Source organism: Scyliorhinus canicula, chromosome 7 (assembly GCF_902713615.1).
Source record: "Scyliorhinus canicula chromosome 7, sScyCan1.1, whole genome shotgun sequence".
Classification (NCBI taxonomy): Eukaryota; Metazoa; Chordata; class Chondrichthyes; order Carcharhiniformes; family Scyliorhinidae; genus Scyliorhinus; species Scyliorhinus canicula.
The window spans coordinates 209,835,619-209,862,229 of record NC_052152.1 but is presented as its reverse complement, the minus strand read 5'-3'; the positions used below and the strand labels follow the sequence as shown (position 1 = coordinate 209,862,229).

Here is a 26,611-nt window from a genome sequence, read left to right as displayed (position 1 = left end):
CTGAGGGAGTGCCGCACTGTCAGAGGGTCAGTACTGAGGGAGTGCTGCACTGTCAGAGGGTCAGTACTGAGGGAGAGCCGCACTGTCAGAGGGTCAGTACTGAGGGAGTGCCGCACTGTCAGAGGGTCAGTACTGAGGGAGTGCCGCACTGTCAGAGGGTCAGTACTGAGGGAGTGCTGCACTGTCAGAGGGTCAGTACTGAGGGAGTGCCGCACTGTCAGAGGGTCAGGATGGCAGCGCCGTGCACAGTGGGAGTGAGGGCGGGCAGTCAGGATGGCGGCGCGGTGCACAGTGGGAGTGAGGGCGGGCAGTCAGGATGGCGGCGCGGTGCACAGTGGGAGTGAGGGCGGGCAGTCAGGATGGCGGCGCGGTGCACAGTGGGAGTAAGGGCGGGCAGTCAGGATGGCGGCGCGGTGCACAGTGGGAGTGAGGGCGGGCAGTCAGGATGGCGGCGCGGTGCACAGTGGGAGTGAGGGCGGGCAGTCAGGATGGCGGCGCGGTGCACAGTGGGAGTGAGGGCGAGTTCCTCAAGATGGCGGCGTTGCGGGCGGCAGCGGCGGCGGGGAGCGGACGCCTCCTCCACACGCGGCAGAAAACCTTCCACTTGTGCAAGGTGAGGGCGGCGGAGCGGCTGGGCGGCGCTGGCAGCTGAGTCCCGGCCGGGCCCGGGCTGCAGACCCACAGCGAGGCCAGGAAATCACTGCCAGAGCCTCCCTCCCCTCAAGGTCACCCCGGGGCCCAGTGGCGGAGCGGCTGCGGAAGGCGGGCGGAGCCCCGGAATCGCGGCCCGAACACCCTCCCCCCCCGTCGGACCCTCTCACCCCCGACCCCCCTCCCCGGGACCCCCGGACTCTCTTCTTCCCCCCCCCCCCGGACTCTCTCCACCCCCCCCCCCCCGGACCCCCTCACCCCCCACCCCCCCCCCCCCCCCCCCCACACCCCCCCCCCCACCCCCCCCCCTCACCCCCCTCCCCCCCCCCCCCCCTCCCCCCCCCCCCCCCCCCCCTCACCCCCCCCCTCACCCCCCCCCTCACCCGGACTCTCTCCACCCCCCCCCCCCCGGACCCCCTCACCCCCCCCCTCACCCCCCCCCTCACCCGGACTCTCTCCACCCCCCCCCCCCGACCCCCTCACCCCCCCCCCTCACCCCCCCCCCCCCGACCCCCCTCGCCCCCCCCCCCCGACCCCCTCACCCCCCCCCCCCCGACCCCCTCACCCCCCCCCCCCCGACCCCCTCACCCCCCCGGACCCCCTCACCCCCCCCCCCCCCCCCCCCCCGGACCCCCTCATCCCCGGACACTCACCCCTGGACCCCCTCACCACCAGACACCCTCAGACCCCCCCCTCCCCGACCCTCTCACCCTCTGACCCCCCCCCCCCCTGGACCCCCTCACCCCCCCTCCTCTGGGACCCTCTAACCCTACCTCCTCTGGGACCCTCTAACCCTCTTATAAGAGATAGGGTTTATAATCATCTTGAAAAGAACAAGTTGATTAGCGATAGTCAACACGGTTTTGTGAAGGGTAGGTCATGCCTCACAAACCTTATTGAGTTTTTTGAGAAGGTGACCAAACAGGTGGATGAGGGTAAAGCTGTTGATGTGGTGTATATGGATTTCAGTAAGGCATTTGATAAGGTTCCCCACGGTAGGCTATTGCAGAAAATAAGGAAGTATGGGATTGAAGGTGATTTAGTGGTTTGGATCAGTAATTGGCTAGCTGAAAGAAGATGGAGAGTGGCGGTTGATGGCAAATGTTCATCCTGGAGTTCAGTTACTAGTGGGGTACCGCAAGGATCTGTTTTGGGGCCACTGCTGTTTGTCATTTTTATAAATGACCTGGAAGTGGGTGTAGAAGGATGGGTTAGTAAATTTACAGATGACATGAAGGTCGGTGGAATTGTGGATAGTGCTGAAGGATGTTATAGGTTACAGAGGGACATAGATAAGCTGCAGAGCTGGGCTGTGAGGTGGCAGATGGAGCTTAATGCGGAAAAGTGTGAGGTGGTTCACTTTGGAAGGAGTAACATGAATGCAGAGTACTGGGCTATTGGCAAGATTCTTGGTAGTGTAGATGAACAGAGAGATCTCGGCATCCAGGTACATAAATCATGAAAGTTGCCACCCAGGTTAATAGGGCTGTTAAGAAGGCATATGGTGTGCTGGCCTTTATCAGTAGGGGGATTGAGTTTCGGAGCCACAAGGTCATGCTGCAGCTGTACATAACTCTGGTGTGGCTGCTCCTGGAGTACTGCGTGCAGTTCTGGTCACCACATTATAGGAAGGATGTGGAAGCTTTGGAAAGGGTTGAGAGGAGATTTACTAGGATGTTGCCTGGTATGGAGGGAAGGTCTTACGAGGAAAGACTCAGGGACTTGAGGTTGTTTTCGTTAGAGAGGAGAAGGCTGAGAGGTGACTTAATAGAGACATATAAGATAGTCAGAGGGTTAGTTAGGGTGGACAGTGAGCGTCTTTTTCCTCAGATGGTGATGACCAACACGAGGGGACATAGCTTTAAATTAAGGGGTGGTAGATATAGGACAGATGTCAGAGGCAGTTTCTTTACTCTGAGTAGTAGGGGTGTGGAACGCCCTGCCTGCAACAGTAGTAGACTCGCCAAATTTACGGGCATTTAAGTGGTCACTGGATAGACATATGGATGAAAATGGAATAGTGTAGGTCAGATAGGCTTCAGATGGTTTCATGGTTCGGTGCAACATCGAGGGCTGAAGGGCCTGTACTGCGCTGTAATGTTCTATGTTCTAACCCCCCTCTCCGGGTCCCTCTACACCCCCCGCCCTCTGGGACCCACACAACCCCCCCCCCGGACCCCCCCTCTCTCTCTCACACACACACACCCCCAGGGACCCTTGATTTATTTACAAGGGCCCTCTGTACTGCACCATTCTGTTTTGCAGACTCTTTCCATTCAGATCATCTGCTTTTCTAGTCTTCCTTAATCTTTTATTAGTGTCACAAATAGGCACACTACAATGAAGTTACTGTGAAAATCCTCTAGTCACCACATTCCGGCACCTTTTCGGGTACCGAAAGGGAAAATTCAAAATGTCCAATTCACCTGAGAAGCACATCTTTCAGGTCTTGTGGGGGGAACCGGAGGCACCCGGAGGAAACCCACGCGCACACGGGAAGAATGTGCCGACTCTACACAGACAGTGACCCAAGCTGGGAGTCAAACCTGGGTCCCTGGAACTGTGAAGCAACAGTGCTAACCACGATGCTGCCCATCTCCTGCCAAACTGGACAACGTCAAATTTTCCCACAATATACTCCTACCAAACATTTGCTCTCTGACCTGTATCTCTTTACAGATTGTGTTCTCTGACTTTCCTCTCCATCTTTGTGTCATCAGCAAACTTGATTCCAATACAGTTCATTCCTCCATCCAAGTCATTCATGTATAGACAATCATAGTTGAGGCCACAGTACTGATTCCTGTAGCACTCCATTTGTTGCAATTTGCTAACCTGAAAAGTGATCCATTTAGCACAACTTTGTTTTCTGTAAGTTTGCTGATCCACTCTCCATGCTAATTCAGATACATCATCCCCAACACCAGCAGTTCTTAGTTGTGCAGTAATCTTTGTATAACACCTCATCAAATGCCTTTTAAAAACTCCAAACCACTGTCTACCAATTTGCCATTATCCACCTTGTTACATCCTCAAAGAAATCTTATATTTCATAAAATGATGTTGATTCTGTCTGATTGTCTTTAATAATGCATTCTGTCATTTTCCCAATGACAAATGTTACATCACCTGACATCCAGTATCAGTCTCCCTCCTTTATTGAAAATTGATGTTATATTTGTGGTTTTCCAATCTGCTGGGACCTTTCCTCAATTGAGGAAATTTTGGAGGATTATAATCAGGGCACCCACTATCTCTGTAGCCACTTCCTTTAAGACCCTATGGTGCCGGCCATCTGGTCCAGGGGACCTGCCAGCCTTTAGTCCCATTCGTTTTCCTGGTACTTCAATTGTGATTGTTCTTTAAGTTTCTGTCGCCCTTTTGCCCCCTGACTTTCTCCTATTCTTGGGAAGCTTTTTGTCTCTTCAACAGTGAAAACAAATACTGAATACTTGTTCAAACCCTTGCCATCCCCTTGTTCTCATTCTCACTCTCTTAACAGATCCACCCTCACTCTCGCTATTTTTTTCCATTTTATATACGTGTAGAAGCCTTCACTCTTTATATTGCTGCTCAAATTGTTCCCTCTTGTTATTTTTTTGGTCATTCATAAGAACATAAGAACTAGGAGCAGGAGTAGGCCATCTGGCCCCTCGAGCCTGCTCCGCCATTCAGTGAGATCATGGCTGATCTTTTGTGGACTCGGCTCCACTTTCCGGCCCGAACACCATAACCCTTAATCCCTTTATTCTTCAAAAAACTATCTATCTTTACCTTAAAAACATGTAATGAAGGAGCCTCAACTGCTTCACTGGGCAAGGAATTCCATAGATTCACAACCCTTTGGGTGAAGAAGTTCCTCCTAAACTCAGTCCTAAATCTACTTCCCCTTATTTTGAGGCTATGTCCCCTAGTCCTGCTGTCACCCACCAGTGGAAACAACCTGCCCGCATCTATCCTATGTATTCCCTTCATAATTTTAAATGTTTCTATAAGATCCCCCCTCATCCTTCTAAATTCCAACGAGTACAGTCCCAGTCTACTCAACCTCTCCTCGTAATCCAACCCCTTCAGCTCTGGGATTAACCTAGTGAATCTCCTCTGCACACCCTCCAGTGCCAGTACGGCCTTTCTCAAGTAAGGAGACCAAAACTGAACACAATACTCCAGGTGTGGCCGCACTAACACCTTATACAATTGCAACATAACCTCCCTAGTCTTAAACTCCATCCCTCTAGCAATGAAGGACAAAATTCCATTTGCCTTCTTAATCACCTGTTGCACTTGTAAACCAACCTTCTGTGACTCATGCACTAGCACACCCAAGTCTCTCTGAACAGAGGCATGCTTTAATATTTTATTGTTTAAATAATAATCCCGTTTGCTGTTATTCCTACCAAAATGGATAATCTCACATTTGCTGGTTTCTAAATTCTTCCATCTTCTGGTCCACCACGAATATTCGCAGCATCGTATATCTTTTGCTTCACTTTGAGACCATACTTAGTCACAGATGGCGCACCCTTCTCGTTGAGCCTTTGAGTTTCAGATCTGAAGCCTTTTAGGATTTTATAAGTCCAGAACAATCATGCTTTCCTCTGACATACTCCAGGTTATTAAACCAAAGGTTAGGCCTAGCAAATTGGTGCTCCATTATTTTGGGGCGGCAGGGTAGTACAGTGGTTAGCACTGTTGCTTCACAGCGCCAGCATCCCAGGTTAGATTCCCATCTGCGGAGTCTGCACGTTCTCCCCGTGTCTGCGTGAGTTTCCTCCGGGTGCTCCGGTTTCCTCCCACGAGTCCTGAAAGAAGTGCTGTTGGGTGAATTGAACATTCTGAATTCTCCCTCTGTGACCCGAACAGGCGCCGGAGTGTGGTGACTAGGGGCTTTTCACAGTAACTTCATTGCAGTGTTAACGTAAGCCAACTTGTGACAATAATAATTATTATAATAAGGGGTCAGAACCTACCTTAAAATCCAGCTGCTCGGGTGATATTAGGAAGGGCTGGATATGCGGAACACTTTTCTTGCTCCACCCTCCCCCAATACTGGGGTGAATTGGAGCTTTCAGGACAGGTTTTGTTGGGTAAAGTAGGTAGAACAACAGTGGGTAAAATGGAGCTAAAACACAGATCAGCTGTGGTACAGGCCCGAAGAGTTGACTGGCCACCTCCTGTCCGAATATACAGCATTACATACAACTATGATAGCCCATGCAGCGAGACTCAAAGATGAAGTGTTCCTTGAGTTGAATTCTTGGGGGGGGGGGGGAGATACTGGAGCAGCAATACGCCAGAGCCACCACGAGTGTGAATCAGGAAGGAAAAACTTTGACATTTCTCTGCGTCTTCCTTTTAATGTTTATGAAGCAGTCATGTCAGAAAGACATGGGCAGCACGGTAGCATGGTGGTTAGCATAAATGCTTCACAGCTCCAGGGTCCCAGGTTCGATTCCCGGCTGGGTCACTGTCTGTGCGGAGTCTGCACATCCTCCCCGTGTGTGCGTGGGTTTCGTCCGGGTGCTCCGGTTTCCTCCCACAGTCCAAAGATGTGCGGGTTAGGTGGATTGGCCATGCTAAATTGCCCGTAGTGTCCTAAAAAGTAAGGTTAAGGGGGGGGTTGTTGGGTTACGGGTATGGGGTGGATACGTGGGTTTGAGTAGGGTGATCATTGTTCGGCACAACATCGAGGGCCGAAGGGCCTGTTCTGTGCTGTACTGTTCTATGTTCTAAAGAAAAGGATTCTGATCATCTTTCTGCTCACTGGTGGGACTAAATTTTGATTTTTCTGTGTCTTGCAGGCCAGGATGTCCTTTGCTAACCTGTCCCGTGGGAAGAAGATAGCGTTATCTACACTAGGTGTCCTTGCTGCGGGGGGCAGTGCGCTTGCCTTGACACTGCATCACTCTGTGTACGCGGATCTGGAACTCCATTCGCCCAGCTACCCCTGGAATCACGGGGGGTACTTATCTGCACTCGATTATGCCAGGTGAGAGAACTACAACCCAGATGCTGTTCAATTGGGCAAGTATTGGGTTTGGTGGTAATTAATCAAATGGACGGAGACATCCTTGGTTGGTGAGATCACGGGTCCGTTTGAGAGTGAACAGAACAGTAAGTGCTTGGGTTCCATCTCTCATCTGTACTGTTAATGTATTGAAGTTTGCTAATGATGCCAAGTTCGAAAGCTGTGAGAAAATGATACAAAAGAATGTGGCCAAGTTGAATAAGTGGGTAAGAGCATGGCAGCTGGAATAGAAAATATACAAAAAATTCTTACCCAGTTTGACATGATAAATAGAAAAGCAGAATATTTTTGAAATCTTGAGGGACTGGGATTTTTCATGGGATTTGGGCGTGGCTGACTAGGCCAGTATTTATCTGCCGTTCTTAACTGCCTTTGAGATGGTGATGGTGTCGGGGCGGAACGGTGGCATAGTGGTTAGCACTGCTGCCTCATGGCGCCGAGGACCCGGGTCGATCCCAGCCCCAGGTCACTTCCGTGTGGAGTTTGCACATTTTCCCTGCGTGGGTCTCAGCCCCACAACCCAAAGATGTGCAGGGCAGGTGGATTGGTCACGCTAAATTGCCCCTTAATTGGAAAAGAAAAATAATTGGGTACTCTAAATTAACAGAAATATACAATAAAAGAAACTGTGATGATGAGCTGTATTCCTGCAGTCCACGTGGTGTAGGTACATCCACTCTGCTGTTAGGGAGGGAGTTCCAGGGTTTTGACTCAGCGACAGTGAAGGAACGGCGATATATTTCCAAGTCAGGACGGTGAGGGGCTCGGAGGGGAACATAAGAACTAGGAGCAGGAGTAGGCCATCTGGCCCCTTGAGCCTGCTCCGCCATTCAATGAGATCATGGCTGATCTTTTGTGGACTCGGCTCCACTTTCCGGCCCGAACACCATAACCCTTAATCCCTTTATTCTTCAAAAAACTATCTATCTTTACCTTAAAAACATGTAATGAAGGAGCCTCAACTGCTTCACTGGGCAAGGAATTCCATAGATTCACAACCCTTTGGGTGAAGAAGTTCCTCCTAATCTCAGTCCTAAATCTACTTCCCCTTATTTTGAGGCTATGTCCCCTAGTTCTGCTTTCACCCGCCAGTGGAAACAACCTGCCTCATAATCCAACCCCTTCAGCTCTGGGATTAACCTAGTGAATCTCCTCTGCACACCCTCCAGTGCCAGTACGTCCTTTCTCAAGTAAGGAGCCCAAAACTGAACACAATACTCCAGGTGTGGCCTCACTAACACCTTATACAATTGCAACATAACCTCCCAAGTCTTAAACTCCATCCCTCCAGCAATGAAGGACAAAATTCCATTCGCCTTCTTAATCACCTGTTGCACTTGTAAACCAACCTTCTGTGACTCATGCACTAGCACACCCAAGTCTCTCTGCACAGCGGCATGCTTTAATATTTTATTGTTTAAATAATAATCCCGTTTGCTGTTATTCCTACCAAAATGGATAACCTCACATTTGTCAACATTGTATTCCATCTGCCAGACCCTAGCCCATTCACTTAACCTATCCAAAACCCTCTGCAGACTTCCAGTGTCCTCTGCACTTTTCGTTTTACCACTCATCTTAGTGTCATCTGCAAACTTGGACACATTGCCCTTGGTCCCCAACTCCAAATCATCTATGTAAATTGTGAACAGTTGTGGGCCCAACACGGATCCCTGAGGGACACCATTAGCTACTGATTGCCAACCAGAGAATCACCCATTAATGCCCACTCTTTGCTTTCTATTAATTAACCAATCCTCGATCCATGCTACTACTTTACCCTTAATGCCATGCATCTTTATCTTATGCAGCAACCTTTTGTGTGGCACCTTGTCAAAGGCTTTCTGGAAATCCAGATATACCACATCCATTGGCTCCCCGTTATCTACTGCACTGGTAATGTCCTCAAAAAATTCCACTAAATTAGTTAGGCATGACCTGCCCTTTATGAACCCATGCTGCGTCTGCCCAATGGGACAATTTCTATCCAGATGCCTCGCTATTTCTTCCTTGATGATAGATTCCAGCATCTTCCCTACTACCGAAGTTAAGCTTACTGGCCTATAATTTCCTGCTTTCTGCCTACCTCCTTTTTTAAACTGTGGTGTCACGTTTGCTAATTTCCAATCCACCGGGACCACCCCAGAGTCTAGTGAATTTCGGTAAATTATCAGTAGTGCATCTGCAATTTCCCTAGCCATCTCTTTTAGCACTCTGGGATGCATTCCATCAGGGCCAGGAGACTTGTCTACCGTTAGCCCCATTAGCTTGCCCATCACTACCTCCTTAGTGATAACAATCCTCTCAAGGTCCTCACCTGTCATAGCCTCATTTCTATCAGTCGCTGGCATGTTATTTGTGCCTTCCACTGTGAAGACCGACCCAAAAAACCTGTTCAGTTCCTCAGCCATTTCCTCATTTCCCATTATTAAAACTCCCTTCTCATCCTCTAAAGGACCAATATTTACCTTAGCCACTCTTTTTTGTTTTATATATTTGTAAAAACTTTTACTGTCTGTTTTTATATTCTGAGCAAGTTTACTCTCATACTCTATCTTACTCTTCTTTATAGCTTTTTTAGTAGCTTTCTGTTGCCTCCTAAAGATTTCCCAGTCCTCTAATCTCCCAGCAATCTTTGCCACTTTATATGCTTTTTCCTTCAATTTGATACTCTCCCTTATTTGCTTAGATATCCACGGTCGATTTTCCCTCTTTCTTCCGTCCTTCCTTTTTGTTGGTATAAACCTTTGCTGAGCACTGTGAAAAATCGCTTGGAAGGTTCTCCACTGTTCCTCAACTGTTCCACCATAAAGTCTTTGCTCCCAGTCTACCTTAGCTAGTTCTTCCCTCATCCCCTTGTAATCTCCTTTATTTAAACACAAATCACTAGTATTTGATTTTACTTTCTCACCCTCCATCTGTATTTTAAATTCCACCATATTGTGATCGCTCCTTCCGAGAGGATCCCTAACTATGAGATCATGAATCAATCCTGTCTCATTACACAGGACAAGATCTAGGACCGCTTGTTCCCTCGTAGGTTCCATTACATACTGTTCTAGGAAACTATCGCGGATACATTCTATAAACTCCTCCTCAAGGTTGCCTTGACCGACCTGGTTAAACCAATCGACATGTAGATTAAAATCCCCCATGATAACTGCTGTACCATTTCTACGTGCATCAGTTATTTCTTTGTTTATTGCCTGCCCCACCATAACGTTACTATTTGGTGGCCGATAGACTACTCCTATCGGTGACTTTTTCGCCTTACTATTCCTGATTTCCACCCAAATGGATTCAACCTTATCCTCCATAGCACCGATGTCATCCCTTACTATTGCCCGGATGTCATCCTTAAATAACAGAGCAACACCACCTCCCTTACCATCCACTCTGTCCTTCCGAATAGTTTGATACCCTCGGATATTTAACTCCCAGTCGTGACCATCCTTTAACCATGGTTCAGTAATGGCCACTAAATCATAGTCATTTACGATGATTTGTGCCATCAACTCATTTACTTTATTCCGAATACTACGAGCATTCAGGTAAAGTACACTTATGTTGGTTTTTTTACCTCTGTTTTGAATCTTAACATATCCAGTTTTACTCCTTTTAGTATTACTGGGCCGAATCACTGAGCTCCCCTCAGTCACTGTACCTTGTACTGTCGCCCTTTTTGATTTTTGACTATGTCTTCTCTGTCTTGCACTTTCCCCCTAACTTCCTTTTGCTTCTGTCCCTGTTTTACTACCTTCCAACTTCCTGCATCGGTTCCCATCCCCCTGCCACATTAGTTTAAACCCTCCCCAACAGCTCTAACAAACACAGGACATCGGTTCCAGTCCTGCCCAGGTGCAGACCGTCCGGTTTGTACTGGTCCCACCTCCCCCAGAACCGGTCCCAATGCCCCAGGAATTTGAATCCCTCCCTCTTGCACCATCTCTCGAGCCACGCATTCATCCTATCTATCCTGACATTCCTACTCTGACTAGCTCATGGCACTGGTAGCAATCCTGAGATTACTACCTTTGAGGTCCTACTTTTTAGTTTAACTCCTAACTCGCTGAATTCAGCTTGTAGGACCTCATCCTGTTTTTTACCTATATCTGTTTTACAGGGAGATGACCGCAGGGGACACCTGCACTGCCTTCCTACTCTTGCTCTGTCTTTTGGTCACCCATTTTCTATCTCCCTCAGTAACCTTCACCTGCAGTGTGACCAACTCGCTAAATGTGCTATCCACGACCTCCTCAGCATCGCGGATGCTCCAAAGTGAGTCCATCCGCAGCTCCAGCGGTCTAACAGGAGCTGCAACTGAACACGCTTCTTGCACGTGAAAGAGCCTGGGACAGTGGACATGTCCCTGAGCTCCCACATCACACAAGGAGCATGACAGGGGTCTGGGATCTCCTGCCATGTCTTAAACTGTAGGTAAACTTATACAACTACAATTTCAAAAGAAACAAATTAGACAATGAAAAGAAAAACTATTTCCCAGTCACTTACCAGGGTTAAAAAGCACCTCCTCCCCACCCAGCTTCGAATTCCCAAACTCACTCTTGGTTGTGCCTCACTCTGGCTGTGTCTTCTCTGGCTCACTGGGAGAACTCACCCAGGGTCTCAGATGCTCTCTGGTTCTCTCCCTTTCCTGATTACCTCACTGCACCAAATTACCAAGTTGCAATTCCCACTCTGGATGTGCCTCACTCCAGCTGTGTCTTCTCGAATTGCGCAAAGCAAAGAAGAATGGAGGTGGCCTTATTGAGACACATAGAATTCTCGGGACTGGGTAGATGCTGAGAGGTTGTTTTCTCTTGTGGGAGAGTCTAGGACCAGAGGGCATAATCTGAGTGAGGGGTCACCCATTTACGATTGAGATGAGTAGACGTATCTTTGAGAATAGTGAATCTGTGGAGAGCTGTCGAGGCTGGGTCATTTAGTATGTTCAAGGCTGAAACAGACAGATTTGTAATCATAGAACATACAGTGCAAAAGGAGGCCATTTGGCCCATCGAGTCTGCTCCAACCCACTTAAGCCCTCACTTCCACCCTATCCCCGTAACCCAATAAACCCTCCTAACCTTTTTAGTCACTAAGGGGCAATTTATAGTTTTTTGAAGAATAAAGGGATTAAGGGTTATGGTGTTTGGGCCAGAAAGTGGAGCTGAGTCCACAAAAGATCAGCCATGATCTAATTGAATGGCGGAGCAGGCTCGAGGGGCCAGATGGCCTACTCCTGCTCCTAGTTCTTATGTTCTTATCATGGCCAATCCACCTAACCTGCACGTCTTTGGACTGTGGGAGGAAACCGGAGCACCCGGAGGAAACCCACGCAGACACGGGGAGAACGTGCAGACTCCGCACAGACAGTGACCCAGCGGGGAATCGAAACTGGGACCCTGGTGCTGTGAAGGCACAGTGCTATCCACTTGTGCTACCGTGTTGCCCAAATCCACCGTATTTGTCCTCACACTTGCTGTGGGGCGGGAAATGCACCCATGAAGTGAACTTCGGCCCAAACTGTCCAAAACGAAAACAGTTACCTCCATTCTATATGGTCGAAATGTAGGTTCCTCCACGTCCAACTACCGCTTTACCCATTGATGGAGTGATTAACAGATTCAACAACCTCCTGATGATGCTCAAAAACTGCCACCCCGTAACAACCCCCACCTGATCCTCCGAGACCACCTCTGGCACATATCCCTCCAACCTCCCTGCCAGCACCTTCACATCAGTATTCAGCGGGGAGATGGGCCTATAAGCTTTGCCGGGTCCTTATCCTTCTTTGGGATCAGGCCCAATCCCTAGGAGATGGAGCACCAAATCTGTGGAAAACAGTGCATACATTTGTACCAGAAAGCCATTCGGCCCCGGTGCCTTCCCTGACTGCATCAACCCAACACACTCCATTATCTCCTGCAACCCCAATGGTGCCTCCAATACCTGTCCCTTCCCTCTCTCCACCTCCGGGAACACCAATGCACTCCCTCTCACCCCTGCCCTGCCTTGCCCCTCCTCTCCCGGGCTCAGATCTATACAGCCCCTGATAGAAGGACTCGAATGTCATCAATTGTTTTCCGGTGTTGTCACCAACCCTCCTCCCTCACCTGCGCAATCTCCCATGTAGCCGACTGCCATCACAACTGATGGGCAAGGGCGGCGCAGTGGTTAGATTTGACATAGATTTACATAGAATTTACAGTGCAGAAGGAGGCCATTCAGCCCATCGAGTCTGCACCGGCTCTCAGAAAGAGCACCCTACCCAAGGTCAACACCTCCACCCTATCCCCATAACCCAGTAACCCCACCCAACACTAAGGGCAACTTTGGACACTAAGGGCAATTTATCATGTCCAATCCACCTAACCTGCACATCTTTGGACTGTGGGAGGAAACCGGAGCGCCCGGAGGAAGCCCACGCAGACACGGGGAGAACGTGCAGACTCCACACAGATAGTGACCCAAGCTGGAATCGAACCTGGGACCCTGGAGCTGTGAAGCGATTGTGCTATCCACAATGCTACCGTGCTGTCTCACGGCACTGAGGACCCGGGTACTCTAAATTTAAAAAAGGCAACTGATTTGCTAGCAGCCGACTAGCCTCCTCGTACCTTCAGTGCCTCCCAAAACGTGGAGGGAGAAACCTCCCTGTTCTGATTAAGCTCCACATAGTCCTTTATCACCAAGGTCACATTCTCGGAGAATTTCCTGTCTACCAGGAGAGCAGAATCAAACCTCCAGGGGCAGCAGGGTAGCATGGTGGTTAGCATAAATGCTTCACAGCTCCAGGGTCCCAGGTTCGATTCCCGGCTGGGTCACTGTCTGTGTGGAGTCTGCACGTCCTCCCCCTGTGTGCGAGGGTTTCCTCCGGGTGCTCCGGTTTCCTCCCACAGTCCAAAAATGTGCGGGTTAGGTGGATTGGCCATGCTAAATTGCCCGTAGTGGCCTAATAAATGTAAGGTTAAGGGGGGGGGGGGGGGGGTTCGTTGGGTTATGGGTATAGGGTGGATACGTGGGTTTGAGTAGGGTGATCATGGCTCGGCACAACATTGAGGGCCGAAGGGCCTGTTCTGTGCTGTACTGTTCTATGTTCTATGTCTCTGAGCCCAACCTGATGTACGTGGAAAAGGGGGGGAAACTCCCCTCGGATACCAAAACCTGGAGTGAGACTTAACTCACAACCTTCTGATTCAGAGGAGTGTGCGCGACCCATTGACCAACTGCTGACAACAGCCTACAGATCGATTAGTCTGCCCAAATCTCCCTGCGAAGCTCTGGGAAGGTTCATGTGTGCAGATATCATAGATTATCATAGAATTTACAGAATATGATGGACGGCTATGTCCCAACTATGCGTGAAGGGATTAAATCAGCTCACAAATCTACCTGAAAAGAGTAATCACATTTCTGATCTAATGTATGCAAGGGGACTTGTAGAAATATGGTTCTTTTCAATGAATGTCACACTACACTTTCCAGATATTTATTCAGCATTTTGCACCATTCATTTTGGATGAAAATGCAGTTCAATCTTCCTGCAGCAATGGGAATTGCTGCTTGACATAGTCCAATGTTTTGTGGTTTTAAAATGTTGGTTCTGTATATTAGTGACACTAATTCTTGAAGGAAGCCTGCTTGGGAGGAGAGGGTGGTGGAGGAGCGCTGGTTCTGTTTCTCCTCGAGGGCGATGTTAGGCGCATTGATTTGAAGTTGCTGTCTTGCTCTATTTCCAGTGTTCGCCGCGGTTATCAGGTATACAAGCAGGTCTGTGCAGCCTGTCACAGCATGGAATACGTGGCCTTTCGAAACCTGGTTGACGCAACTCACACACAGGACGAGGCCAAGGCTCTAGCTGAGGAGGTGAGAGCACAGACTCCATTTTACTTTCGGCCTCATTGAGGTGAGGGATGTGTGCATGACTGGCTTTGCATTATGGGATAACACTATTCAGTATTTGAAGCATTGAACACCCGGTGCTGGGGGACAGCATGAGTTGGGTGCAGGGTGAAGTTCCTGTGCCTTGCCACAGCAGTGAGTTCTTGGGAACACTAGGACGAGCATGGCATTTCCCATGTTTGTGAATTGCGGCCCCTGCCCTTGTTGAAGTGGATTGATATTGGCCTAGAAACATTTCACTTTGTGGACAGCAGATAACTGTGACACCATTAGTCTCAGTTGGCTAGAACCAGTCTCCCTGTTAAATTGTTTTTGAATGCAGCCTGTTGATAGGCGTGTCCGATACCTCAATATTCTGTGTGTAGCACAGTATTTTAAAGGGGTGAAAACATACAGGGAACAATGGTTGGAAACCATGTGCTGGATATCTACCTTAAGAACCTTGGTTCAATCCGTAGCTTTTGCTTATGTTTCGGTATTTTTTTCTACCGTTGCTGCTGTGGAAGGGTGAATGCCCTTCCTAAGCTGCAGATCTTTCAGTGACAAGTGAGTTTCCAGTGAGTGACTCGGTCCATATCTTGAGTCTGAGCATCCAGGAGTGGGTGGGGAAAGGGAAGATAAATAATGAATCCCATCAGAGCAAGGTTTTTGAGTGGAAGATGTAGAGCCCATTTATCAGAATATTGAATGCAGGGAGTAAATTATAGCTGGGTTGTATGTATTTAAATTCAAACCAGAACACAATATAATTGGGCAGCACGGTAGCATTGTGGATAGCACAAATGCTTCACAGCTCCAGGGTCCCAGGTTCGAATCCCGGCTTGGGTCACTGTCTGTGTGGAATCTGCACGTCCTCCCCGTGTGTGCGTGGGTTTCCTCCGGGTGCTCCGGTTTCCTCCCACAGTCCAAAGATGTGCAGGTTAGGTGAATTGGCCAGGCTAAATTGCCCTCAGGGTCCAAATTGCCCTTAGTGTTAGGTGGGGTTACTGGGTTATGGGGACAGGGTGGAGGTATGGGCTTGGGTAGGGTGCTCTTTCCAAGAGCCAGTGCAGACTCGATGGGCTGAATGGCCTCCTTCTGCACTGTAAATTCTATGAAAAACAATCTAAATCTGTGGAATTGCAGCTACTCGCAGGAATACAGCGGCATTGAGATCATGTCACTGGACCAACAATCCAGAGGCTAATGCTCTGGGTTCAGACTCCGCACAGTGACCCAAGCCGGGAATCGAACCTGGGACCCTGGAGCTGTGAAGCAACAGTGCTAACCATTATGCTACCGTGCTGCCCGTTTTTGCCCTCCTAAGTCCCTGCTTGAGCTCTTTTCTACTTTCCTTATATTACTCAAGTGTTTCATCTTGTTTTAGTTGCCTGTACCTCACGTCTGCTTTTTTTTTCTTTTTGACAATTTTCACAATTTAGATGGTTATCCATGGTTCCTGTCCTTCCTTTTTACCGGCACATGCCTGACCTGCCCTCCTATCAACTGCTATTTAAAAGACTCCCACATGACAAATGTGGATTTACCCTCAAACAGCCTCCAAATCCTGCCTAATCTGGTTGTAGTTAGCCTTCCCCCAATTTAGCACCTTAACCCTCGGACAACACTCTGCCTTTTCCATGAGTACCCGAAAGTTTACGGAATTGTGCTCACTGTTTGCCACATGTTCTCCCACTGCAACTTTGATGACCTGGCCGGGCTCGTTCCCTAATACTAGGTCCAGTATAGCTCCCTCTAGTCGGACTATCCGCATATTGTTCCAAAATACTTCTTGGACACACTTAACAAATTCCTCACCATCCGGACCCCTAGCCCTAAGGAATTCCAGTCAATATGAGGAAAATTAAAGTCTCCCTCTACAACCCTATTATTTCTACATCTATCCAGAATCTGCTTACTATCTGTTCTTCAACTTCCTGAGGGCTGTTGGAAGGCCTGTAGTACACCCCCATCATAGTGACTGCCCCCTGCCTGTTTCTGAGTTCTACCCACAGTGCCTCGTTACTTGACTCTTCCATGGTGTCCTCCCTCTGTACAGCTGTAATATGTTCTCTAATCAGTATTGCAACTCCCCACCTCTTTTACCTTCCTGTCTCGCCTAAAACACCTATATCCTGGGATATTTAGCTGCCAGTCCTATCCCTTTTTTAACCAATTCTCCGTTACAGCAACCACATCCAGGTTCCGCACGTGAATCAAGGCTTTAACTTCACCTGTCTTACCTGTTATACTCCGTGCATTGAAACAGATACACTCCAGGCACACTGAGTTCGACCTCTCCCTTCCTGCCCTGGCTGACCCTGATACCATGCTCATCCCCAGTCTCTACACTTGCTGGCTTACTGTTCTGATTCCCACCCCCCTGCCACATTAGTTTAAACCCACCTGAACCATACTAGCAAACCTCCCAGCCAGGTTGTTGGTGTTCCTCAAGATCAGGTGTAACCTGTCCTTCTTGAACAGGCCCCACCTTCCCTGGAAGATACCCCAGTGATCCAAAAAGCTGAAGCCCTCCCTCCTGCATCAGTTCTTTAGCCGCGTGTTGAACTGCACTATATCCCTGTTCTTAGCCTTGCTAGCATGTGGCACGGGGAGTAATCCTGATATTACTACCTCAGAGATCCTGCATTTTAATCTTCTACCCAACTCCTTAAATTGCCGTTGCAGGACTGCGCTACTCTTTCTACCTGTGTCATTCGTGCCAACGTGGACAATGACCTCTGTCTGATTTGTACCCGCTCAGAGACATCCAGGACCCTGGCACCAGGGAGGCAAACTACCATCCTGGAGTCCCTTTCGCAGCACAGAAGTGCCTATCTGTACCCCTGATTATTGAATCCCCTACCACTATTGCTTTTCTACGCCTTGTACCTCCTGTCTGTGCAGCAAGGCTAGTCGTGGTGCCTTCACTCTGCTCACTGCTGCTGCTGTCCCGTGATGGACCTTCCCCCTCATAGGTATCCAAAACGGCATACTTGTTAGATAGGGGGACATCCATGGGGGACCCCTGCACTGTCTGCCTACCCCATCTGGCGGTCACCCATCTACCTTCCTGTACCTCAGGAGTGACCTCATCTCTGAAGCTATTATCCATCACAATTCCAGCTAATTGTGTGCTCCTCCGTGCTTCCAGCTTCTGCTCTAACCAATCCATGCATTCAGCGAGCTTTTGCTGAAGACGTTTTCAACACGTAGTCCTCAAGGACCCTTGAAGTGTCCATGATGCCCCACATCGTGCATGATATTAATACTTTCTCCCCACTAGCAAAACTACGAGTTTTGATTTCTTATCCACCTTATTTTTTTTTATCATGTGCTCTGACAATTTTTAATGCTTTCTAGCCAACTCACCAGCTCTATTTAATTTCTCCTTAAGGTTTGACATACAGTCTTAGAAGATAGTCTCAGAACACAGACCCACCAATTTCTCTGATCAATTTAAGTGGTCCTCTTACCTCATAGCCAAAAATCAATTTGAATGGACTGAATTTAGTTGATTCATTAGATACATCCCTAATTGCAAACAGTACAAATGGAATTCCTTTATTCCAATCCTCTGGATAATCCAGACAATAGCCCTCAACATGATCTTTAGAGTTTAATGCCACTTTTCTAACACTCCGTGATTCTGGATGATACGTAGTTGATTTAATTTTTTTATCCCTGAAGTTATCCATAACTTTCCTGAATAACTTCAACATAAAATTGGATCCCTAATCTGATTAGATTTCTTTTGGTAGTCCTCATCTGGTAAAAAGAAATGTAGTTAACTCCTCTACAACCCTCTTAGCTGTAATATTTCATAATGGAATGGCTTCTGGACATCTGGTAGACACAACCATTATGGTCAGCAAAATCTGATTCCCACTTTTTATCTTGGGAAGGGGTCCCACGCAATAAATTATAATCCTACTAAAAGGTTCCTCGAATGCTGGAATGGATATTTATTTTAAAAATAATTTTTATTAAGATTTTCACAAAATATAAGCAACAAAACAATATTAACAGAATAACCATTGTAAAAACCGAAGAACACCACCCACCCCCCTACAGAAACAACTACTAACTCGAAAACAAAAAAAAGCAAACAACAGAAAGGAAAGAGATAACACCCGCCACATCCCACAAACCCAGGTACACACTTCCAAAATAACCGTTTCCCTAGGAGCGTCATTTGTCTGGTCTATTTTTAATGCTCTTATCCACCTATCAAAATTAGTTTGTTTAATTCTTCCAAATTCTATATACGTCTGACCAGGTTCGTTCCTGACTTTTCTAAACTTCTGTCTATCGGCTTCTGGCACGAGTTCATAAGCACTTAAAATGGCTTTTCTCATCTAAATAATGATGCAAATACTTCTAGCTCTACGTACTAACTTTGTTTGAGTCAACAATACCCACATGTTTTTTGGTCACTTCAATTGTTTAGCTACTTAAATTAGATTTTTAAAAAGGCTGCAACATCTTTCTCGTCCATCCAAGGCAGTGCTTGAATATACTTCAATATATCCCCACTCGGCTTTTGACTAAGAAGGTTTTATCCTCCCTCTAAACTTTCCTCAACTTCTAGCTTTAACACCAACATTTTAAGTGATGCTCTCTCTCTCTCTAACAGATTCTTTTCATCCCTTGCTAATCTTTCCATTTCCACTTCAAATTTCCTCATTTTAATTGCCTTTAGAGAATCTATTTTTTTGCTTTTTCTCTGCCGTTGCCGCTCCTTGCCTTTTTCCTTTGCCTTTAATTCCAATTCAAGCTATCTCAGTTCTTTATCGTGACGCAATTGTTTCATTTGTAATTTAATTTTAGATAATTCCAATGATTCAGAACTGTGCCTCCGGCAAATTTGGGTGCAAAGCTATGGCTTGAATTATCTCCATCTTCCTCACCCATTCAGGTAAAGTCAACGCAGCTTTACCTCCAATTCCAAAAGCTTTGTTTTAACCACACTTTGCAAACCAACCACAGCAACCTCTTCAACGCACAGGAAACTCTTAGCCACTGAAAGAGTCATTTTACCAGTCACTACCTATTTTAACTGACAAGAGTATCAACATCTGAAAGAAAGCACCAGTTCTACACAGTGTCTTTAAATTCAATAATCCTAAAGCAAACTAGGATTTATGCTGTTTAAATCCTGGTAAAGAGTCTGCAATTTTGTTATGATAATGAAACAGACCCCGACTTCTGTTAGGATACCAAACGAGAACACCAAAAAAATTTCTGTTTGCAAAACTAAGGAAAAGATAATTCACCCCAGGAATGATGACTCTGACCAATAAGTATCTTTTTTGTGAGAACAAACTTTAATTTGAACACAGTATCAACCACATTAACATCAAAGAAATAGTTTTAAAATGAACCGTTAAACAGTTTTAAAATAAAAGGTCAAACTTTAACTCTCTATCTATACCTACCACTATATATATATATATATATATATATAGATATTCCAACAAAGCAACCCACTACAGTTCAAAATCCACTTGTAAATAAAGTTAACAATCAAGGTTACTTGCTGTTCTCAGTTAAACAGTTCTTAAATAAAAGGAAAAATGTAAACCTACTATCTATACCTGCTACTAATTCCAATTAAGCAACCCAATACAGTTCAAATGCCACTTATAATTAAGGTTAACAAACAGGTTAATTATATGTGTTGATACTTAACGAGAGATACTTTGAAGAGCAGATCCAATACACATCTGTCTTGTCAGACTCATCCTATGGCAAACTGCTGTTCAACTTAAAATCTTATAACAGACTGAAAAACCACAGACGGACCTGGCTCCTCTCATTTATTACATGATCTGTATCCCACTAACCTCCATGACCTGCTCAACTAGGACTAAATCTAATCCCTCATAAATTATCTTCTCTCCAGGGAATCTCCAGCAATCATAACAACATCCCATCACCCCTTTATCTGTAACCTGTTGAGTGGTTGGAATGAATAACTACCTCACTCTTTTATGGTACCTTAAATAAAGTTTTAGTAGACATACTGTCTGTATGAGAAGGTGACTGAACAGGTAGACGAGGGTAGAGCAGTTGATGTGGTGTATATGGATTTCAGTAAAGCGTTTGATAAGGTTCCCCACGGTCGGCTATTGCAGAAAATATGGAGGCTGGGGATTGAGGGTGATTTAGAGATGTGGATCAGAAATTGGCTAGTTGAAAGAAGACAGAGGGTGGTGGTTGATGGCAAATGTTCAGAATGGAGTTCAGTTACGAGTGGCGTACCACAAGGATCTATTCTGGGGCCGTTGCTGTTTGTCATTTTTATAAATGACCTAGAGGAGGGCACAGAAGGTTGGGTGAGTAAATTTGCAGACGACACTAAAGTCGGCGGAGTTGTAGACAGTGTGGAAGGATGTTGCAGGTTACAGAGGGACATAGATAAGCTGCAGAGCTGGGCTGAGAGGTGGCAAATGGAGTTTAATGTAGAGAAGTGTGAGGTGATTCACTTTGGAAAGAATAACAGGAATGCGGAATATTTGGCTAATGGTAAAATTCTTGGTAGTGTGGATGAGCAGAGGGATCTCGGTGTCCATGTACATAGATCCCTGAAAGTTGCCACCCAGGTTGATAGGGTTGTGAAGAAGGCCTATGGTGTGTTGGCCTTTATTGCTAGAGGGATTGAGTTCCGGAGCCGTGAGGTCATGTTGCAACTGTACAAAACTCTGGTACGGCCGCATTTGGAGTATTGCGTACAGTTCTGGTTGCCTCATTATAGGAAGGACGTGGAAGCTTTGGAACGGGTGCAGAGGAGATTTACCAGGATGTTGCCTGGTATGGATGGAAAATCTTATGAGGAAAGGCTGATGGACTTGAGGTTGTTTTCGTTAGAAAGAAGAAGGTTAAGAGGTGACTTAATAGGCATACAAAATGATCAGAGGGTTAGATAGGGTGGAGGTGGCTAGCACGAGGGGACATAGCCTTAAATTGAGGGTTAATAGGACAGAGGTCAGAGGTAGGTTTTTTACGCAAAGAGTGGTGAGGCCGTGGAATGCCCTACCTGCAACAGTAGTGAACTCGCCAACATTGAGGGCATTTAAAAGTTTATTGGATAAGCATATGGATGATAATGGCATAGTGTAGGTTAGATGGCCTTTAGTTTTTGACTTCCCATGTCGGTGCAACATCGTGGGCCGAAGGGCCTGTACTGCGCTGTATCGTTCTATGTTCTAAACCAGGGTTTTTAATAATATCACTGCAACAAATATGAAATATAATATACAACAATTTTTACATTCTTCAATACAAATTTTTTTTATTTAACATGAAAAAATTGGATAATACAATATCCTCCCTTCCCCCAAGCTTCACAACTATTCACAGATTTAATGATTAACACTGATGACAACTTTTCTTAAGTTACAAAGATCCCATTAACACACAGTTCCTTGTAAGCAGAATGATTGGCTGGGGTTAAATATGCACACATGCTCTGAACACAAGTTCGTGTCTGGGGATTTTTACCTCAGAATCTCCAGATGATGATCACATGAGCGTTTCCAAACTCAATTCCCAAAAACAAGCTTAAAAATCTTCTCACATAACCATGCTTTCCCTTAGCGGTTTGCATTCTGAAATCCAGGCCTGGTTTTGCAAATGATACTTTTAAACAAAGCTTCCATTCCACTTTTAACAGTGAAACCAGTCCTGGTTTTACACTGCCCCTTTTGAATTTCTGTGTCTTATCTGCTTTCTCATAAACTCTGAGATCCAGCCACTTATTCCATAGTTATTTCAACTCAAGCTGCTCTTCAGGAAGGGAAAACAGGAGTAAGACAATTTCTTCATGGCATGTTGGTCTCACTGGCTTGATCAGCAGTTATTGCCAATCCCTAACTACCCTGGAGGTGCTGAGCTGCCATCTTGAACTGCTGCAGTCAATGTTGGAAGGGAGTTCCAGAATTCTGACCCTGTTGGGAAAATAATGGAACTTTTAAGGGATATATATTTGCATTGGTAAACATTAGTAATAAGGTACAGTTTTCAGTGCGTTTATTTTATTGGTTCTGTGCCTACAATTGGATTCATGCTGGGAAACTATGTTTCTATTGTGCTTAGAGAGGGCTACAGCGTGAAGAATAAATAAAAGGCATTAGCACGTGGGTATTGCCTAGCAGCTGAGGCCTTGTAAGGTATAGAACTTTGAGTGCATTTATGGGCACTTGGAGATACGTAGTGAGAGAGAAGGCAGCTCTCATCTCTGCTGGAAGCAGTGGGTTTAGAAAGCTAGAGAGGGAACATCTCTCAGCTTTGCTGGAAGAAAAGCCAGACTATGGATGAATGGTTAAGAAAGCAAGTGTGGAGATCTGAAGAGTAGCAAGTTAAGGAAACTAGAGAAATGAAGCGAAGATTCCTAGAGGTCTGAGGTTAAAGGTACTAGAACCGAGAACTGTTCAGTAAAGTCAGAGGTACTAGAACCGAGAACTGTTCAGTAAAGTCAGAGTTGAAAAGGCCAGAAAGATATCTGAAGTGATTTTCAGGTTTGTGAGATTTTAAGGCCACTCTGACGAATTAAAGAGGACACGAGATAAAACTTTGCCTCGAGGGCGGTGGGTGTTTGGAATTTACTACCTAGTTAAGTGGTGGAGGTAGAAACCCTCTCATTTAAAAGTACCTGAATTTGTACCTAAAGTGCAAGAAACTGCAGAGTGTGGTGAACTCAGTCCAACGCATCACACAAGCTTGCCACCCCCACATTGATTCTGTCTACACCTCCCGCTGCCTCAGGAAGGCAGACAGCATTATCAGAGACCCCTCCCACCCAGACTTTGCCCTCTTCCAGACCCTTCCATCAGGCAGAAGGTACAGAAATCTGAAGACCCCACATCCGGACATAACAACAGCTTCCCCACAGCTACTAGACTCTTCAACGACTCCCCCTCGGACTGATCTGTTCCCTGTAAGAACACTATTCACGACGCCCTATGCTGCTCTTGCTCATGTATTTGCTTTGTTTGGCCCCTTGTTCCGCACTGTAACCAATCACTGTTTGCCAATGTACCATTTGTCAATGTTCTCTGTTGATTATTCTTTTGTCTACTATGTACGTTCTGTGTACGTTCCCTTGGCCGCAGAAAAATACTTTTCACTGTACTTCGGTACATGTGACAATAAATCAAATCAAAATCAAAGTGAGGTAACCTGCAAAGCTATGGGCTGGATGCTGGAAGGTGGGATTAGAATGGGCAGCTCATTTTCTTATTTTTTTCTTTTTCATCTGAAAAAGATGCCATAAATTTACTATGGTTTCTGTGACTCCAGTTGCTGCTGTTTCTGGAAAAGACAGCATTTTGCAAGAAAAGGTAATTAAGCAGTATTGAAGAAGCCAGGAACCTCTTGACCCTGGTGCTCTATGGCTTTGGGGGGAAAACATGCTTTGAAAAAGTATGTTTAAAATCTGGTACGGTGTTTTGCTTTGGGGAGAAAACAAGAAGGATCAATTACTTGATTAAAGACAATAGCTCCTGAAGCTCCAGACCCAGTCGAAAGCAAAAAGTGAACAGATATTGCTCTGAAGTCGTTCTAATTTCTGAAATTGACTGACGTCAAGTTTCCCGCAAAGTCCTCTTGAAAAGTAGTGCAAGCACCATCGGTTATTTCATAAACAGTGCTGGTGGACCAACTGTATAACCCAGACACCATGTCACAGACTCCATCTATCCTTTTCCCTCGAATCATTAACTTTGGCAGAATTACTCTATTTAAATTATTTTTTTAATGTGTGAGAGAGAGTTAGGAAATATTTCATACTGTATGTTAATAAGCTTCACCTTTCTCTGCGCAGGTTTGTTACTATAATAAACTAATAATTTTGTTGTTTAGAGAAGAAACATGGACATTGAGTAGTCTGTCTGAGATTCACGAGTAAATCACAGATTTGTCCATATAGCTAGCTGGAGAAATCGTTTAACTATGTTGTGACCTGAGGAATAGTGGAACTAGTGACAGATGGTACACTATTCCTATCTCAATGTTAAGAGGTAGCTGTAGATGGTGGATGCGTTGGTGGTCATCTAATCCAAAATTCTATAGATTCTGGAATGGTGCCTGCAGATCGGAAGGTAGCAAATATAATTCTATTATTCAAGAAAGGAGTGAGAGAGAAAACGGGAGCTACAGATCTGTTAACCTGACAAAGGTACTAGGAAAATGCTTGAATCTATTATAAAGGATGTGATAAGTGGACAGGTAGAAAATAATGATCGGATTGGGCAGACTCGACGTGAATTTATGAAAGTAGAATCTTGTTTGACAAACCTATTGGAGTTTTTAGAGGATGTAAGTAGGCTAGATAAGGGGAACCAGTGGACGTGGTGTATTTAGATCTCCAGAAGGCTTTCAATAAGGTCCCACACAGAAGGTTTGTAAGCAACATTAGAGCTCATGGGATTGAAGGTAATAAACTGGCATAGATTCACCATTGGTTAACAAACAGAAAAAAATGTGGTAGAGATACGGAGGCTGCAAGGATCAGTGCTTTGGCCCCAGGTGTACAGAATCTATCAATGATTTGGATGTGGGGGCCAAATGTAATATTTGAAGTTGACAACAAACTAGGTTTGTTTGTGAGTTGAGAAGAGTGCAAAGAGGCTTCAAGGTGATTTTTGACAGACTAAGTAAGCGGACAGGAACATGGCAGATGGAATATAATCTGGAAAAATGTGAAGTTATCCTCTTTTTAGGAAAAACAGAAATGCAAGAGTATTTCTTAAATGGTGAGACTGGGAAATGTTGATGTGCAAAGAGTCCTGGCTGTTCGTGAGTTACTGAAAGCTAGCATGCAGGTGTAGCAAGTAATTCCATAGACTATCATGGTCTTTATCGCGAGATGATTTGAGTACAGGAGTAAAGAAGTCTTGCTGCAATTGTGTAGAGCCTTGATGAGATTGCAATTGGAGTATTATTGTTGCAGGAGTTTCCCAACTATTCGACTATAGTGTTCCTCACTCCAGCGGACCAGACGGCATTACGTTTCAGGTCAAAAAACTTAATTCAAGCTATAGCAGGGGAGCTAAACATTTACCATGTGGTTTGCAGGCTCGCCGGACAAGGAAAATACAGAAGTTACACCGTTTGCTTATCTTCCAAGTAATTATCATGTACCAATCGAAGAATACATTTTGTGTAGAAATTATCTGTATCCATTCACAACTAGTAATTAGGATTGCATAATGTATAACGTACGAGTATAATTAACCAATCATATTTTGGGCACATATACTTAATTATAATATCACCAAGCACCAGTTTGTCTCGACTTCTCCATTAACTGCTAGACATCAATAAGAGAAAAATGTGCCAAACCAGTGATGTACCATACTCCTTTCTCATTGTCCCCGGGTGCAGTGGGCGTGCCCCCGGGTGCAGTGGGCGTGCCCCCGGGTGCAGTGGGCGTGCCCCCGGGCGCAGTGGGCGTGCCCCCGGGCGCAGTGGGCGTGCCCCCGGGCGCAGTGGGCGTGCCCCCGGGCGCAGTGGGCGTGCCCCCGGGCGCAGTGGGCGTGCCCCCGGGCGCAGTGGGCGTGCCCCCGGGCGCAGTGGGCGTGCCCCCGGGCGCAGTGGGCGTGCCCCCGGGCGCAGTGGGCGTGCCCCCGGGCACAGTGGGCGTGCCCCCGGGCACAGTGGGCGTGCCCCCGGGCACAGTGGGCGTGCCCCCGGGCACAGTGGGCGTGCCCCCGGGCACAGTGGACATACATGTCCTGCAACTGTATAATGATCAATTGAATATTTGTATGTAAGCTGTGTAACTACAGCCTCCCTGTAATTAATATTGCAATGATCCTTTAATCTGTTGGCAGTCTGAGCTGAAGCAACTGGTTTCTCATTGTTTTTTGTCTTTTATAATTTAGCAGCTTGTGTGATTTTTTTCCTTGTGTAATTTTGAACTCTTTAAATATTGTACAGTTTTGATCTCCTTACCTGTGGAAGGATTTACTGACCACAAAGATTGCAACAAATCTTCACCAGACTCAATCCTGGGATAATGGGATTGTTCTCTGAGGATCGATGAAG

General features: G+C 46.4%; 1 protein-coding gene across 1 annotated transcript in view; it reads left to right on the top strand.

The window, feature by feature from the left end:
- The first annotated feature begins 458 nt into the window (after positions 1-458).
- The window catches only part of LOC119969770 (cytochrome c1, heme protein, mitochondrial), a 43,201-nt gene continuing 17,048 nt past the window's right edge, over positions 459-26,611 (top strand). The window contains exons 1-3 of the mRNA XM_038803839.1: positions 459-613; positions 6,453-6,640; positions 14,422-14,548. Coding sequence (XP_038659767.1) covers positions 533-613; positions 6,453-6,640; positions 14,422-14,548 — 396 coding nt within the window. The 5' untranslated portion in view covers positions 459-532. The remainder of the gene's footprint in view (positions 614-6,452; positions 6,641-14,421; positions 14,549-26,611) is intronic.